General features: G+C 45.7%; 1 protein-coding gene across 4 annotated transcripts in view; it reads right to left on the bottom strand.

Moving 5' to 3' along the window:
- The window catches only part of PTPN2 (protein tyrosine phosphatase non-receptor type 2), a 56,108-nt gene extending 48,256 nt beyond the window's left edge, over positions 1 to 7,852 (bottom strand). For 3 of the 4 annotated variants that reach the window (XM_032789668.2, XM_032789686.2, XM_075062928.1), the window contains exons 1-2: positions 7,586 to 7,829; positions 617 to 707 (exon numbers count right to left, since the gene is read on the bottom strand). In XM_032789668.2, coding sequence (XP_032645559.1) covers positions 617 to 707; positions 7,586 to 7,654 — 160 coding nt within the window. In that variant the 5' untranslated portion in view covers positions 7,655 to 7,829. Of the gene's footprint in view, positions 1 to 616; positions 708 to 7,585 lie in introns of all 4 variants that reach the window. The other variant, XM_032789678.2, reaches the window with a different exon arrangement.
- Between the last annotated feature and the right edge of the window lie 8,699 nt (positions 7,853 to 16,551).

Below are 16,551 nucleotides of genomic sequence, written 5' to 3'. Positions count from 1 at the left end.
CTACCCCTTCACCCATCCTCTGCCTGTCTTGTCTAGAGATTGTAAGCTCTTTGGGAACAGGGACAACTCTGTTTGTATAGTGCTTATCACAATGGGACCCCATTCTCGGCTGGTGCCTAACCACTACTGTATTAAACATGATTAATTATAGAAACCAGTGAAAAATCAACCTCTCTTTAGGAAAATGAATACAAATGCAAAACAAGATGGAAATTGATTATGTAAATCAAGGTTGCCTGCCTGTTCATTTAAATCATGATTAGAATCAGTGATTTACAATTAGTCCACCTTGCTTGCTCACAAACATTTATATATTTGTATGCGTGTCTATAACTACCAATAATCACTGTAACAGTGTGTTATAACACCCACTGTTTTATTTCTCCCCAAAAAGGTACATATTTTAATTATGCAAGCCAGTTTACAGAAGAACGAAACTGTCTATTGTTAAAAAAACTAAACACAAAACCAGATACATCTCAAAAGCAAATCATTTTAGGTTATACATAAAGGGTTCATAAGAATCTCTTTGAAAAGGAAAAAATGAGCAACAACTCGAGACAAAAACTGTTTTCATTATGCATTTAATTACACTGAGCAAAGGAGATATACTTACATGGGCTGACATCTCTGTATCTATTTCGATTTCTGTTTTCTGGATATTTTGCAACTCTATGAGGATAGTCATTGGCTTTCTGCCGAATTTCCTTAAAAGTACAAAAAAATACAATTTAATAATAAAATCCTCAATTCACTCTGAGTAACATTCTGCACAGCAAAAAAGAGCATCTTCAAGCCAATTAATTAACATTTTAATATAATCATATTTTGGTTCATCGAGGTTCACCTTTGCTCAGGACTTCATTTGTGCTTAGCATTTAACTTGACTATTGAATATTTGCATTTAGAGCTATCAGCTTCTTACACTTGTCTAGTCAGTTAACGCTGCACAGACAGCATAGAAACAATTTGGTGAGTATTTCACATGGCATGAAACAAGGGAGGATGAAGGATTTGGCATGGCTATGCTCTTTCCATATGGCCTCATATGGTGTGTCTCATGCCAAAAATTGGACTTAGATAGGACTAGTACTGTTTTACAGATATCCCCTCTGCACCATGAAGTTCCTGTGAAATCCAATACAGCTCCTCTCTGTTGTCAAGACTGATAGTGTTATCACTATCATACAGATAACTCTGAGTTAGCTCCTTATTTGTAGCTGTGGTAACAACCATGGGACGATTCCAGTTGTCTGACAACTCACACAGGTGACCACATTCAGGGTCTGTTTGGAATGGAACATCAGAGAGAGGTCATGACATACCATCCCCAGGACAGCAAGGGAAGTATTTTGAGGGTCTGCTCTAAGAAATTCCTAGAACATGTACATTTCTAGAGTGTTCTGAGAGACAATTCTATTTAACAAACCAGAAGAACGGGGAAATAGATTGTGTGAAGGGATGGAGAAGGGGTTTTCGCAATTGGCCCTTGACTAATGACAGAGGCCTCAAAATACCGAATTTCAGAAATATAGGGCTGGAAGAGACCGTGAGGGGCCATTCAGTATACCTAAATCATCTCTGACAAGTGTTTGTCTAACCTGTTCTTAAAAATCTTCAATGATGGGGATTCCACAGCCTCCCTTGGTAACCTATTCCAGTACTTAACTTTCCTTAGAAGTTAGATATTAGGAAAAACTTACTAACCGACATCTCCCTTGTTGCAGATTAAGCTTATTACTTCTTGTCCTACCATCAGCGGACATGGAGAACAATTTATCCTCATCCTCTCTCTAACAGCCCTTAACATATTGGAGACTTATCAGGTCACCCCTACAGTCGTCTTCTCCCACCCACAGAAGAAATATGCTCACTTGTCTAAACCTTTCCTCATAGATCATGTTTTCTAAATCTTTTATCATTTCTGTTGCTCTCCAATTTGTCTGCATCTTTCTTAAAGTGAAGTGTCCGAAACTAGATACACTATTCCAGCAGAGGTCTTACCACTGCTGAGTAGAATGGGACAAATATCTCCCATAACTTCCACACAATACTCCCGTTAATATACCCCAGAAAAGTGCATCACATTATTGGCTCATATTCAATTGTGATCCACTATAACCCCCAGATCCTTTCAGCAATACTATCACCTAGCCAGCCAGTCACTCCTGATTTTGTAGTTGTGCATTTGACCTTTCCTTCCGAAGTGTAGTACGTTCCACTTGTTTTTTCCCCCAATTTCATCTTGTGGATTTCAGACCAATTCTCTAATTTATCAAAGCCATTTTGAATTCTAACCCTGTTCTCCAAAGTGCTAGCAACTTCTCCCATCTTAGTGCCAACTGCATATCTTATAAGCATACTCTCCACTACATTATCCAAGTCATTAATGAAAAAGTGGAACAAGTACCTGGCCAATGACAGAGCTCTGTGGGACCCCACTGAATATATCCTCCCAGTATGCTAACGATCCATTGATAACTACTTTGAGTACAGTCTTTCAACCAAATATACACCCATCTTATAATAATTTCAGCTAGAACCATTTCCCTAGTTTGCTTATAAGAATGTCATGGAAGACCAATCTCAAAAGTCTTACTAAAAACAAGATACATCATGTCTACTGCCCCCCCAAAAAATCCACTAAGCCAGGAATCATGTCAAAGAAGGAAATTAAGTTGATTTAGCATGATTTATTCTTGAAATCCATGCTGGCTATTTCTTATAACGGTATTATCCTGCAGGTGCTTGCAAACATTGTTTAATAATTTGTTCCAGGTATGGAAGTCAGGGAACAAAGAGGATCTGGGGTATAGACCAGTCAGCCTTTTTAAAAAGAACAGTACTATATTTGCCCTTCTCCAGTCCTCCGGGACCTCCCCTGTCCTCCATGAATTCTCAAAGACAACTGTTAACAGTTCCAAGATTCCTTTAGGTACACTTGGATGAACTTTGTCAGGCCTCCCAACTTGAATACATCTAACACTCTTCAATCTGTTCTTTCCCTATTCTGGCTTGTATTCTTTCCACCTTGTTGTTAACGTTAACTGTGTTAAGCATCTGGTCACAACTAATCTTTAAATGAAGTCTGTAGCAAAACAGGTATTAAACTTCTCAGGCTTTCTTGATATCTGTTATCAGACCCACTAAAGAGTGGACTACACTTTCCTTCATCCTTTTCTCGCTCCTCAGTATGAAGAGAGTCTGTAAATATGTGTCTTTCATGTCCCTTACAAGGTGTAACGCCTCTTGTGCCTTAGCCTTTCTGATTTTGTCCCTATATGCTTGTCCTATTCATCTTTAGCAATTTGTCCATTCTTCTTCTTCTTTACTCCTGAGGGAATTCTGCATCCCTGTGCAATGCAGCATTTGCACAGAATTCCATGTTTCCACTACAGAATTGGGGCTGTAGAGTTGCTGGCAGCCATTAGGGGCTGCTGCACTCTGCAGCGCCCAGCTCTCCAGGTCACAGTGACTGGAGTACCCAGTCTGGTGGGGATGGAGGTTCTGCAACCAGAGTTCCGCACACTCTGGCTGCCCGGCTTGATCCTCATCCACCCAGAGGCAGAAGAGAACCCAGGAGACCCAGTTCTCGCCAAGGGTGAAGAAGGGCAGGGCAGCATCACACCACATCCCATAGCACAACAGTAAAGAAGCTGGGAGGAGTAAAGACTCTGAGGAGAGGCAGGACCGTGTCTGGGCTCTGAGGATGCCCTGCAGCTGAGCTCTGATGGGAGACGGTGCCCCATAGCTGGGCTCAGGAGGGAGCAGGTGCGGGTGTTGGAGGGTGCCCCATCGCTGGGCTCTGGGTTGTCATAGCGTTTTTTCTTAAACTCTTTACTCCTGAGGGAATTTTTTTCTTTTTAAATCAGTATTGTTGGCATACTTGACGACATATTTTGAAATAAATTACGAAAACTGAAACTGGAGTGATTATGTTGTATAATTTTGACAAAAACTATGCAGAATTTTTAAACATTGTGTGCATAAATTTTAGGCACAGAATTCCCCCTGGAGTAACTTCTGTAGTTTTCCCTTTGATTTTTAGATGATTAAAGAGATCTTGATGGAGCCATATTTGCCTCTTACTATTCTTCCCATCTTTCCTTCTCTTCTAATTAGTCTCCTATTATGCCTTTAATATCTCTAAGTGCCAACTCTCCTGACTTTTTTTCCCCCTTAGATGTTCTTCCCCAGAATTTACCTACCAGTTTTCAGAGTTTGTTGAAGTCTGCCTTTTTGAAATCTCTTGTCCTTATTCTGCTACTCTCATTCCTCCCTTTCCTTAGGGATCTTGATTCTATCACTTTCACCCAAATTGCCTTCTACCTTCAGATTCACATCCAATTTCTCCTTGTTGGTCAGAATCAAGTCTAAAAGGCTCCCTTGCTACTTCCTCCACCATCTGAAACAAAAAATTCTACCAACATGTTCCAAGACCTATTATACGTTGTAGTTGTGCCCTTCCCCACCTTCATCTAATTCAGGCAAATAAAAAAGATGGCTAGAGTGCCAGGCATCTGCTGAGCCTGACTAATGGTGACAGAGACTTTTTGCAGTCTTTCTGTAGTTGTATCTGAGGAGATAAATAAAGTTTTTTTTAACTTTACAATACATCTTGTAAAGTCTTCTCTCCTTCCTTCACATCAGTGATGCTGCTACTTCTGACAATAAGGTCCTACACCACTCAAAAAATATTCCGTTTTATCTCTCCAGTAAAGCCATTGCAGGGGTCCTGACTATTCTAATCTCCTTATGGGCTTCCTTCCATCTACCTTCCGCATCATCCTCGCTGCAAAAAAGCCCCCCTCTCCTCAAATCTCCTCACATTGTCATCTTCACTGTTCTTCCTGAACACAGGCATAATCAGAGAGGATTTCTATGGAACTATAACCTAAAATGAACTTGGATCATGTTAGATATGAATATTGCAACTTTTATTGAAATATCATTACACATAAACAATTTAAACATTTGTGCATTAAAAATTTCCGTGATAAGAGTTGTGTAGTTTTCCATAAAAATAAATATTCTTATTTTTAAACAGTCTCTCTTAAAAAGGTTAGTGCACATTTACTGACAATTTTGGAGCAGATCAATCTACTAGAGATACAAGAGCTAAAAACAACAAGAGTATCCAAAAGAAACCTCTGATCAGAATGCACTACTTTAAGCCCTTTTCTCTCAATATGCATGTTTACATACCAACCCCTCTGATTTGCCACAGAAGTTAAACTAGCAGAGGTTGCCATTACAATGACTCAAAATCTGTTGGAGAATTGACCCCAACCACCCCCCAAATTCTCACTTCAATATCACAAAAGCTCCCACCTTTGAACTGGGCTCCACAACTGGGAGAGACACGATCAGGGAGCAGGTGTAATACACAGCATCATCTCACTGCAGATCCACACAAATGAGGACAAGTGCTAATCAGAGAGTCATCATTGCATGGACCTCAGGGCGTAGCACAAAGAAACCAGTCTTACTATAGAAATTCCTAATCTCTCCCCAGAGATCCATGGAATTTCTCCACAACATCAAATCCATGGAACTGGAGGGCTCATTCTACAAGGAAGGAAATCCCACCTTCTTTCACCTATTGAATTTTTCCATGCAAACTCCCTGAGCATAATTCGCAGTCTACCTTGCCTCCAATATTTATTATCCATCTATATGGGGAGGCTTGGGACACAGGAGGAGGGAGTAGGAAAGTAGGTAATACTTTAGCACATATATAAGGTATGTCAATGGTGAAAGTAATTTCACATGAACTGAAATACTTGCATAAAAATTTTTGCCTCTGTCACAAAAACTCATTTCCCTACTTTTATATTTATATAATAAAATTCTAGAAATATTACAAACAAAACCGAACATTTTAAAGAGCAGAGATAAATGAAAAATTGCTCAAGAGATTACTGAAAACAATTCACAGTGTACAATACCAGAACAGCAGAATTTGGAAATATCTACAAAATATAGCTGAATTCAGAACAGAAAATTTGTAACTAACTGAAAAGCCTTCCAGAGCTTTTGCTATTAACATTTTCATGTGAATTTATTCCATCAGGTTTATTTTAATAAAATTAAGATGATTTAGGAAAGATAATTTACACACCATGGACATACACCACGCAACATTCTGTATACATTTTGCTAGCAGTGGTGGGCAATATTGGTTACAGAACTACTACTGGTACACTTCGCCATCTGTGAAATTTTGCTTAATAATTTATCATCGCCTGCCCTGTTAAATTTAAATCTTTGTATTATTTCACTGTTTCAGATACTGTATGTCATTTGCATATATTTAAAAATATAAAGTTTATGAATAAAATACACTGAGATTTTAGTTTAACGGAGTAAAAGCACAGCATAATGGGATAGGAAGTAAGCAGGTTTGCTATTTGACTTTTAGATATGTCTTAATGGCTGTGCAGTCACAGCACCAGTGTTGTACAAAAAACACCCCCAGGAGCGAAGTAGTTCCCAGTGCTGTCTACACTGGCATTTTACAGCACTGAAACTTGCAGCACCCAGAAGGGGGAGAAGGGGAAGGGTCACATCCCTAAGTGAGTAAATTGCAGTGCTGTAAAGTAGCAGTGTAGACAAGGTCTTCACAAGTCACATTCACTTAGTGCTGCTTATTCTTCATTTGTAAAACACGCCTAATATATAATACCTCTGTGGGATGTGATGCAAGCCAGATCAGAATGTTTGTAAAGCTATTTTATAAAACCTTAACTCAAAGGAGAGTGTAAATTATTATTAATCACTACTATTTTTGCAAAAATAGGACACAGTTGCTCTGATTCATGTGACCCAGGACATTAAAGACAGTTACTACACATCATGCAATTTCTAGTAACATAGAAAGGTGTGACGCAGTCCAAGGTATACACAAGCTGTGTCATTAAATCGTTACAAGCAAGTAACGCTGCCAGAATATAGGCGCTATGCTGTAAACCAAGGGACTAGCATGAATGCCCCAAACCCACTGAAAAGCTGGCAGCCCCCTGCTAACTCGGGAGTATTTCACAGATACTGCTCTATACCGCCGCAGACCGAGACCCAGGACGAGAGGGGTCAGCAGCGTGCGAAGGGCAGAGGGGAGCCCGGCAGAGCAGCCTGACAAGCACATCGAGTCACTGCTTAGGCAGGCAGAGCCCGAGAGGCCAGTCTAGGAAGTGGGGGCGTCGGGAGGCGAAAACTCATCGCCGCGCGTGCGCATGTCAGTTATGCTCTATCCGCTGGAGCAAACGCACTTCACCCACACACTCCTAACACGCTCACACCGTCTCCTAATTGGCGCATGCGTAATCCCATCAGCCCTATGCCCCTCCTCCCGCCTCCTCACGGAGCATGCGCACTACCACGGCACTCTTCTTCCCCCCGCCTGCCTCTTCTTGAAACATGCGCAGCGTCGTCACACGGCTTGGTGCTGGCGCTGCCGCGCGCACCTGAAACCAAGCCGTGGCTTAACAACTTCCGCTTCCCAGTAAAGGAGAAGAGCCGCGCGTGCCGGCTAGAGCCGCCTGTCTCTCTCCCCTCCCCCGCTAAAGGGAGTCCCTCGTTCACTCACAAGGTAGCGAGCCTGCCAGTCGTTAGCACTGTCGATCTCCTGGAACTCCTGCTCTAGGGAGGCTGCCATGGCGGCGGCCGGAGCGAGCGTGCGCGCTGGACTCCTGCAGGCTCATAACCTCTCACTCGTTCGCAACGCCGAGAACACGAGCGGCGGCGAGCGCAAGTCCCAGCTCGCCGAGCGCTCCGTCTTTGACTGCCTCACAGTTCGCCGCCGCGAGCGCAAGTCCCCGCCGCTGCCACGCGCATGCGCACTCCCAGCCAAGTAGGCTCCGCCTACCCGGGCAGTCGAAACCCCGCCGCAGGGAAAGCACCTGGGCTGTTGTCACGATCCGTTCTGGGCCGGGATGGGAGAACGCACAGGTGGGGAGGGGGCGGCACAGATAGTGCGCTCCCTGCCCGCTCCGCTGTGAGTGGGGGAGAACGGCGGTGGCAGCAGGACCAGAGCCTGGCCCGTGCCGCGCGGGAGTCCCCGCTAATCCCCAGCGCGCGCTGGGCTCCGAGGCCTGAGAAGTGTGACTGGCTCCGAAGGCGGAGCGGCGGGTTCCCGAGCAAGGCGCAGGACGATGCTTGATCGCCAAACACCGGAACGTGCCGAGCGACCGGCGCCTGTGTCACCTTAACTCTGCCCTGTGGGAGCGCTGCCCAAGCCGAGCCCCATGTGTGCCCACTCCTTTGCCAGCAGGGCATGTTCCCTGGGGAGGACAGCAAGGGGCCGCTGGCATAGAATCAGGGCTGGCGCTTGCATTTAGGCGGCTTAGGCAATCGCCTAGGGTGCCAGCATTATTAGGGGGCGGCATTTTGTGGGAGGGGGCAGCAGCCAACTCTGGTGGACCTGGCGCAGTCGTGTCTGGGGAGGGTACGTGGGTTCGCGGCTCTGGTGGAGCTGCCCCAGGCATGCCTGCAGACGGTTCGCTGGTCCTGCGCGGCTCTGGTGGACCTCCCGCAGGCACGGCTCCGGCAGCTCCACCGGAGCTGTGGACCAACAGACCCTCCACAGAAATGGCTGCGGCAGCTGCACTGGAGGCGCGGGAGCAGCGCACGAGGCAGTGAAATAGCTGTGTGCCTAGGGCGTGAGAAACCCTGGTGCCGGTCCTGCATAGAATCAAACTCCTCTTTGCTGCGGCTGGGAGCTGTTTGAGTCAGCTGCATTGACTAGGAGCGGCCTGCACCCGCCCTACATTGAAACACTTAGCCCAGTCTGCAAAAATCCCGGCATGCCCCATCATTTTAGTCTCTTTACGCACAAAATGCCATCTGACCTTTCTTTTCACTTACCCATCACTGCGGCTGCAGGTCACTCTCATATCTCCCCTCTATGCTGACAGTTCCCGTGGCAAGATAATCCCTGTACACAAGTTCTGATATAATCTTCAGAAGCCAGTACTGAAATGAGGCAATATCTCAAAGTACAGGTGCACATCTTTCCTTAGACCACACATGTTGAGGCAGGGAGTGGGTATCAGATTCTCTAAGGGAGGCAGGATTCCCAATCACTGATATCCCAAGCTGTTCCAATTAATCCCTTCATTCAATACAGCTACACCTAATACAGCTGGAGTGTATGCAGCTAATTTCCAGTGACTATAATCAGCTCCAGAGGGCTAGAGCAGGGGTAGGCAAACTTTTTGGCCCAAGGACCACATCTGGGTTTAGAAATTGTATGGCAGGCCATGAATGTTTATGAAATTGGGGTCAGGGTGCAGGAGGGGGTGAAGGCTCTGGCAGAGGGTGCAGGCCCTGGGGTGGGGCCAGAAATAGAGTTCAGGAGTCTCTGGGTGGGGTGGGAGCCCCAGCTGGTGGTGAGAGCTCTGGGGTAGGGCTGAGGATGAGGGTTTAGGGTACAGGAGGGTGCTCTGTGCTGGGACCGAGGGCTTCAGAAGGAGGGGGATCAGGGCTGGGGCAGAGGGTAAGGTTGTGGGGAAGGGGATCAGAAGTGCAGGCTCCAGGTGGCACTTAATTCAAGCAACTCCCAGAAGCAGCAGCATATCCCCCTTCTGGCGCCTACATGGAGGTGCAGCCAGGTGGCTCTGTTGTGTGCTGCTCCATCTGCGGGTGCTGCCCCTGCAGCTCCCATTGGCTGCAGTTCCCAGCCAATGGGAGCTGAGGAGGTGGCACTTGGGATGGGGGAAGGATGCAGAGTGGAGCCTCCTGGCTGCCCCTACACATAGGAGCTGGAGGGGGGACATTCCACTGCTTTTGGGAGCCGCGTGGTGCAGCCCTTGACCCTACTCCCCATCTGGAGCACCAGAGGGGGGCAAGCCCCAGACCTCACTCCGTAGCAGGAGCTCGGGGACCAAATTAAAACAGCCGTAGTTTGCCCACCCCGGGCTAGAGTTAAGGTTATGTTGGTATGTCCCTTCACTCTGTATTTCCTGGTTTTCAGAAGTTGAAGTCTGATTACCTAAGCCAGTGTTTTGCAAACCGTGGGTTGCAACCCACTACTGGGTTGTGGCATGTAAGGCACTGGGTCATTTTGCTCTAGTCACCACCGTCAACTGGAATGTTAAAAGTCCCTTTGGCAGTGCTGCCCAGCTAAGGCAGGTTAGTGCCTACCTTTTCTGACACCACACTGTGCCCCAGAAGCAGACAGCAGAAGGTCCGGCTTCTAGGCAGGGAGGCCACAGGGCTCCATGTGCTGTCCCAGCACTGGCTCTGCGCTCCCATTGGCTGGCAACGGGTCAATGGGAACTGCGGGGTGGGGAATGATGTCTGCAGGGAAGAGTCATGCAGAACCACTTGTGCACCTCTGTCTAGGAATCAGACCTGCCGCTGCCCCACCCTGTTCCCCAATCCCCTGCTCCAGCCCTGAGGTCCCCCAAACCTGGAGCTCCTTCCTGCACCCCAAACCTCCCACCCCCAGACCAGAGCTCTGATCCCCTCCCTCACCCAATCCTCTGCCCCAGTCCTGAGCCCCCCCAAACCCAGATCCCCTCCTGCACCCCAAACCCCTCATCCCCAGCCCAGAGCTCAGACCCCCTCCTGCACCCCAACCCTCTGCTCCAGCCTTTAGCCCCCCCAAACCTGGAACCCCTTCTAGCACCCCAAACGCCTTATCCCTGGTCCCAGCCCAGAGCCTGCACCCCAGTCCAGAGCCCAGCCCCACTCCTGCTCCCTCAATCTCCCTGCCCCAGCCCAGAGCCCTCTCTCACACCTTGAACCCCTCATTCCCAGCCCCACCCCACAGCCCTCACCCCTCCACCCCAACCCTCTGCCCCAGCCCTGAGCCCTCCTACACCCCTCATCCCCAGCTCTGTTGGACTGCGGGCATTAACAATTTTCTTTAACTGGATCCCCAGAAAAAAAGTTCGAAAACCACTTACCTAAGCTATTTCAGAGGTTTGAGTGTTCTGGGAGGGCACAAGATAGCACAGGCAGGGGAGGCTCCAGGGTTTTAGCTGCCCCAAGCGGCAGGAGAAAAAAAAAAGCCTCGATCATGATTGGTGTCAGCTCCACTGCACCGCTTTCTTCTTTGGTGGCAATTCGGCTGCAGGTCCTTCCCTCCGAGAGGGACCCGCCACCGAAGAGCCTGACGTCCCACCCTTCCCCTTGGCAGCTCCAAGCATCTGCTTGCTGAGCTGGTGCCTGGAGCTGGCCCTGAGCACAGGGCAACCTTTACTCTGCCTTTTTTATGTTGGTGGATTTCCTATTTTGTGTACACTCTCTCTCTCTCTCTCTCTCTCTGTTACTGTGCAATGGTGATCAAGGTCATGCTTCAAATTTTTGTGAAGAATGAGGTTCCTGACAGAGCAGGGAGACAAAACACAGACATGGTTTATTTCACCATGTATAGACATTTTTGTTCCATTCAAATAGGTTTGTAGAAAGTGTAAGCTCATGTACGGAGACTGGTGTATCTGTCAGTATAAGGGATGGGGTATAGATGGTCTGACGTAGAGTCACAGTTGGGCTGGTGTGTCCACAAGTCAAGTAGTTAACAAGCAGGGATCTACAGAACCAGGATCAATAGGCCAGAGTCAGGCTAGGGTCAGAGACCAGAGATTCATGCTGGAATCATAAGGCAAGAGAGAGGGTCATGGGCTGGAGATCAGAAACCAAGGTTGCCCAGCAAACTTCTTACACCACCATCCAGAATTAAATAGTGACCGTGGGCCTATCAGAAGACCACAGGGTGCTGTTGCTCTGGACCATTTGGGCGGTACTTACTGTGGCACATAATCTTCCTTGGATGTGGCTCTTTCTAGTCTGCTGCTGGCAGTGTGGGAATGTGAGCTGTCCCAAGCTCTGCAAACCTAAATTCTAGCCTCATGGATCCTTACAGTCTACTTCTCAGCTATCCTCTGCAATTTATAGAGCCACCACCACCACCATTCCTTACTAATCCTCCTTTCACAACCCAGGAAAATATTAGCTGTCTAAAAAAGATTTCCTGCTCTCTTGCACCCTCTGCTGCTGCGTACACATATTACAGACAATAGCTTAGTAGAGGGTCCCACATTTTCTTGTAAAAACAAGGAGTACTTGTGGCACCTTAGAGACTAACCAATTTATTTAGGCATAAGCTTTCATGTGTAGGTCAAAGTATAAACCCAGTGAGGTCCTCCTTCCCCAAGCAGGTTCTTCACCTCAACTCTGGCCAGCTCCCCTAGCTGAGTCTCTTGAATTGCTGATCCAGCCACCCCACACCCTACTTGCGTGACCCTCACTGGCACTCCATCCTGTTCCTCCTCATCTGGGCCCCTTGCCCTGACTCCAGCCATCCCCCACCCAGGCAGATCCATTGCCCACATTCCAGACAGCTCCTCCCCCTCAGATGTGATTTTTGTCCCCCTCAGTGGTCTGAACCACCCACCAGCCTGGTAAGCCACCCTCCCAAACTGTGTCTGGCTCCACCACCATGCAATTTATCCGGCCCCCACTCAGCATCTCGACACTGGCTGCCCCTCTCCAACCAGGTCCCTGACCCTTTGACTCCTCACAGATGGGCTTCCATTTTCACACAGTGCTCATACTGCAGAACCAGAAACATGCTGCTTTCTAGTGCCTCCATGTGTACTCTGTTACAGTGGGTTATTTTACTGTAGGTTCCCCCCTAGACACACCCCATTTACCTCACTGTACAAAATTTAGTGTTTGATTTCATGTCATTTTTCCTACTCTAGCTTTAGTTACAACACTTATTTCCCCTCCTTTCCTCTCCCCTTACCCGCCTCAGGTGAAGTGTCTGGTAGCCAGTTTTGCAGTACAGGGCAACTGCATCTTTATTCTCCTTCCGTAATCCTCAATATCACCTTCTCTAAGCTTCCGACTTCTCAGCCATCACCCTCTCTTGGGCAGAGACTGCACCTCTCTCCTTTGTGTCCAGGATTTTCTAAGCTGTACAATTCCCTGTACGCAGTAATATCCCTAGCAAGCCAGAGAGCCTAAATGGCCAGCATCTGCACTTTGCTTTCTCTCCAGAGACTTTGAACAGCATAATTGCCAGGATTATAAATTATCACACAGCTCCTTATGAACAAGCACATTTATTTTTATGGGGAAACCATTATAGAGAAAATATATTTAAACAATCAGAGATCCTACATTCATGCTAAAAAGCTTACCGGAGATCATCTCAACTCCAACTTCGGGCTCTGATAGACGTCAGTCTTTCAGAAACCACAGCAGCTTTGAATTTTGTGGTGCTTTGGATCACTTGGGGATTGTTCTGTATACTGTGCAGTACTGTCTCAGGGCAAGAGTAATACCTGGTGATTATTGCTGTAAGAGTAAAGAGGAGAATGGCATATCTTTAAAGAATGTTTGTGCAATGATATTGGTATAACAATTAACCATAGTACTACTATGGAATTTATTATGTATATGTCCCTCCAGATTTACATTTTTTGATCATTTGCTGGAATTAGCATCAGTAAAGTTGGTTGCCCAGAGGAGATGATTGCTGTCATCTGCTCATTTCACAATGGCATGATGCCCACGGTGATGGAGCGTGGTGACTCATCAGAAGCCTTCCCTGTCACCAATGGCACCAAACAAGGATGCATAATGGGACTCTTTTCCATTGTCTTTTCAGCCACACTCTTGTTCACATTCCAGAGGCATCTACATCCAGTTCAGATGGATGGTGGGTCTATTTAATCTACAGCAACTCAGGGCCCACTCCGAGGTACTTGAACAGCTATTTAAAAAGCTCGTTTGCTGATGACTGTGCCTTCATTACACACACACACTCAAGGACATTCAGCTTAGCGTGGATTGCTTTCCTTGCTTATGCCTCAAAATGCTCTGGTTTCATAATCAGTCTGAAAAAGACAGAGGTCATGTACTAGCTAGTACCAGACCACCAGAATCACAAGTACCATCATCCCATCATCACAATTGACAACACATCCCTCAACTCAGTTAGGAAATTCGGGTATCTGGGTAGCATACTTTCCAGCAATGCCATGTTGGATGATATCACACAGCTCCTGGCAAAGTCCAGCTTGGCATTTGACAGGCTCACCCACAGGCTTTGAAGGGAGCATGAAGTCTGCCTCAAAACCAAAATAAACATCTATTCCACTGTTGTACTCACCTCACTCCTCTACTGCTGCGAGACATGGACGGTCTACCAATACCACATCAAATCATTAGAGAGATTCCACCTTCGCTGCCTATGATCTATCTGCAATATCAAGTAGCAGGACAGGATCCCCAACACTGAAATCCTTGAGAGGTGCCAAATCCATGGCATTGAGAGCATGCTAATCAGAGGTCAACTTTGCTGGGTCAGACACGTGGGCTGCAGAGAGGTTTCCTGTATACTGAAAGCAGTGCTATACAACCAGCTGAATATGGGAGGGTTCAACCCATCCTCAGATATAAAGACACCTTGAAGGACAACCTCAAAGTATGCAAAATAGACATTACAACCTGGAAACTGTTGCATTGGACAGACCCAGATAGAAAGGTCTGTGCCATGAGGCCCTGTCCACTTTTGAGGAGTGGCGTGTGAGGTCTTTGCAGGAGAAGAGAGCACATCGTAAGTCTTCAAACCCTCCTCCCAATAACAACACTTGCAAGACATGCAACTGCATATGCAAATCCAGGATTGGACTCACTTCCCATGTGAGAAGCCATATAAAACAAATAAACCAGGACTCAAGTCAGCACTAGCTGAACTCTCATCCATCACAACTATTTGGAAGCGTAAAAGCAGCAGAGTCCTGTGGCACCTTATAGACTAACAGACGTATTGGAGAATGAGCTTTCATGGGTGAATACCCACTTAGTTGGATGCATGTCTATAGGTGCCACAGGACTCTTTGCAGCTTTTACAGATCCAGACTAACATGGCTACCCCTCTGATATTTGGAAGTGGTCTTTGTGGTACTTTTCTGTGAAATGAGTATTGGAATGTGGACTAGATGAAGATATTTCTCCTTGAGACAATTGTATTAAAAAATACACGTCACTTCAGTATTGACTATGAGGAATCAAGCTAGGGTAGATTGATCTAAATCAAAATAATTTAAATCACAGATTTTAATCATGGCTGAAATCAGCAAGCAGGAAATCTTGATTTAACCAATCAATTTTATTTTTGTTTTGCATTTATACTTTGTAGTTATTTTCCTTTAAAAAAAGGTTGATTATCGTTATTGCTAACCATTACAATGTGATTTGCAACTAAATATAGCCTTTACACTAAGTTTGGTACTTCTTATTGCTCACCTGGAGGATACGTTCTATCTATACATATTTAAGCAATTCTATACCTCAACAGATACCTGTTCAGATTCTTAATTTTACATTTTTGTCTTATGTTAGAAAATGGTGAATTATATGTCTATTTATTATATGATTAATTTTTTACTTGTGATTTGTGTCAAGCTGTATTTGGAGGAAAATTTGAATTCAATTAAAAATACACTTAAACAGGATTTTAAAATTATTTTTACTAGTTAAATAAAATGACCTTAAATGTACTGGATACATAAAAAAAAAAGAGTAAGTTTAATAAGACATGTTTTGCATTTTAAACAAACAGATTTATTAAACAAAGGAAATGTTATGTGTAGTTAGTGAATTGAACAGATTGTGTCTGGTCACCATGTCCTTCAAGATTTTAGAACAAACAGAGCTCATACTCTCTCACCTAGTTTTATTCATAGATTGGAAGAGGAAAACAAGCTCTTCTGCTTTTCCAACTCCCACTCATTTTCTCAGCTTTGAATTAACTAGCTAAATAAACGGCAATGAAGAAAATATTATCTTTGCCCCTGCAGTAGAGGCTACTGCTGTCAAAAGTTGGTGTAGTGCACTCCAGCAAACGCTGGTTCCAGGTGCTTGGATCAGTACTTCACCAGTTCAGTGATCTAACTTTCTTTAAAACTTTAGCAGCAAACCCCTGCAGCTGTGAAGTGTTGTCAGTAGCTACCGGTGTGGTGCTCTGCTCTTGTTCGATGATGATAACAGTCAGCTGCGTACGTGTTCCCTCTGTGTGCTCCCCTGGCTCTGCGCAGATAGCTGACCCAGCAAACCCCAAGAGAATCCCCAAAAAACGCAGACTCTAGGAAGGTACGAAGGAACCCAAGCCAGGTTTATTGTCAAATGAAGCACAGTAATAGTTTCCTACAGACTCTACAGGACATACTACGCATATGTGCTGCCTGGCAATGGACACAGCTCAGTCAGTGGCAGGACACTCCACTGCCCTCTAGGCTGGACAAAGATGTGCACTCCGGGACCTACTTTTATACAGTTACAGGACAGATTACTCATCCTTATTGACTTATTGAGGTACAGCCCCATGATTTATTAGGGTATTGTCTCCCCCTTTGATAATGTTGTTTCAGACAAACAGAGCTATCCATCATGCTGTCCTTTCGACCCTGTCTTTAAGATGCACCTTCCTTGTTATGTCTGTGGAGTGTCCTGATGTCATCGTGGCACAAGTTCCTCTTTTTAGCACTTATGTGTGAATGCACCTGCTTCTAACAACTCTCTTGTCACCAACTTCTG

This window comes from Chelonoidis abingdonii, chromosome 2 (assembly GCF_003597395.2).
Source record: "Chelonoidis abingdonii isolate Lonesome George chromosome 2, CheloAbing_2.0, whole genome shotgun sequence".
NCBI classification, from domain to species: domain Eukaryota; kingdom Metazoa; phylum Chordata; order Testudines; family Testudinidae; genus Chelonoidis; species Chelonoidis abingdonii.
This window is presented reverse-complemented; position numbering and strand designations above follow the sequence as displayed.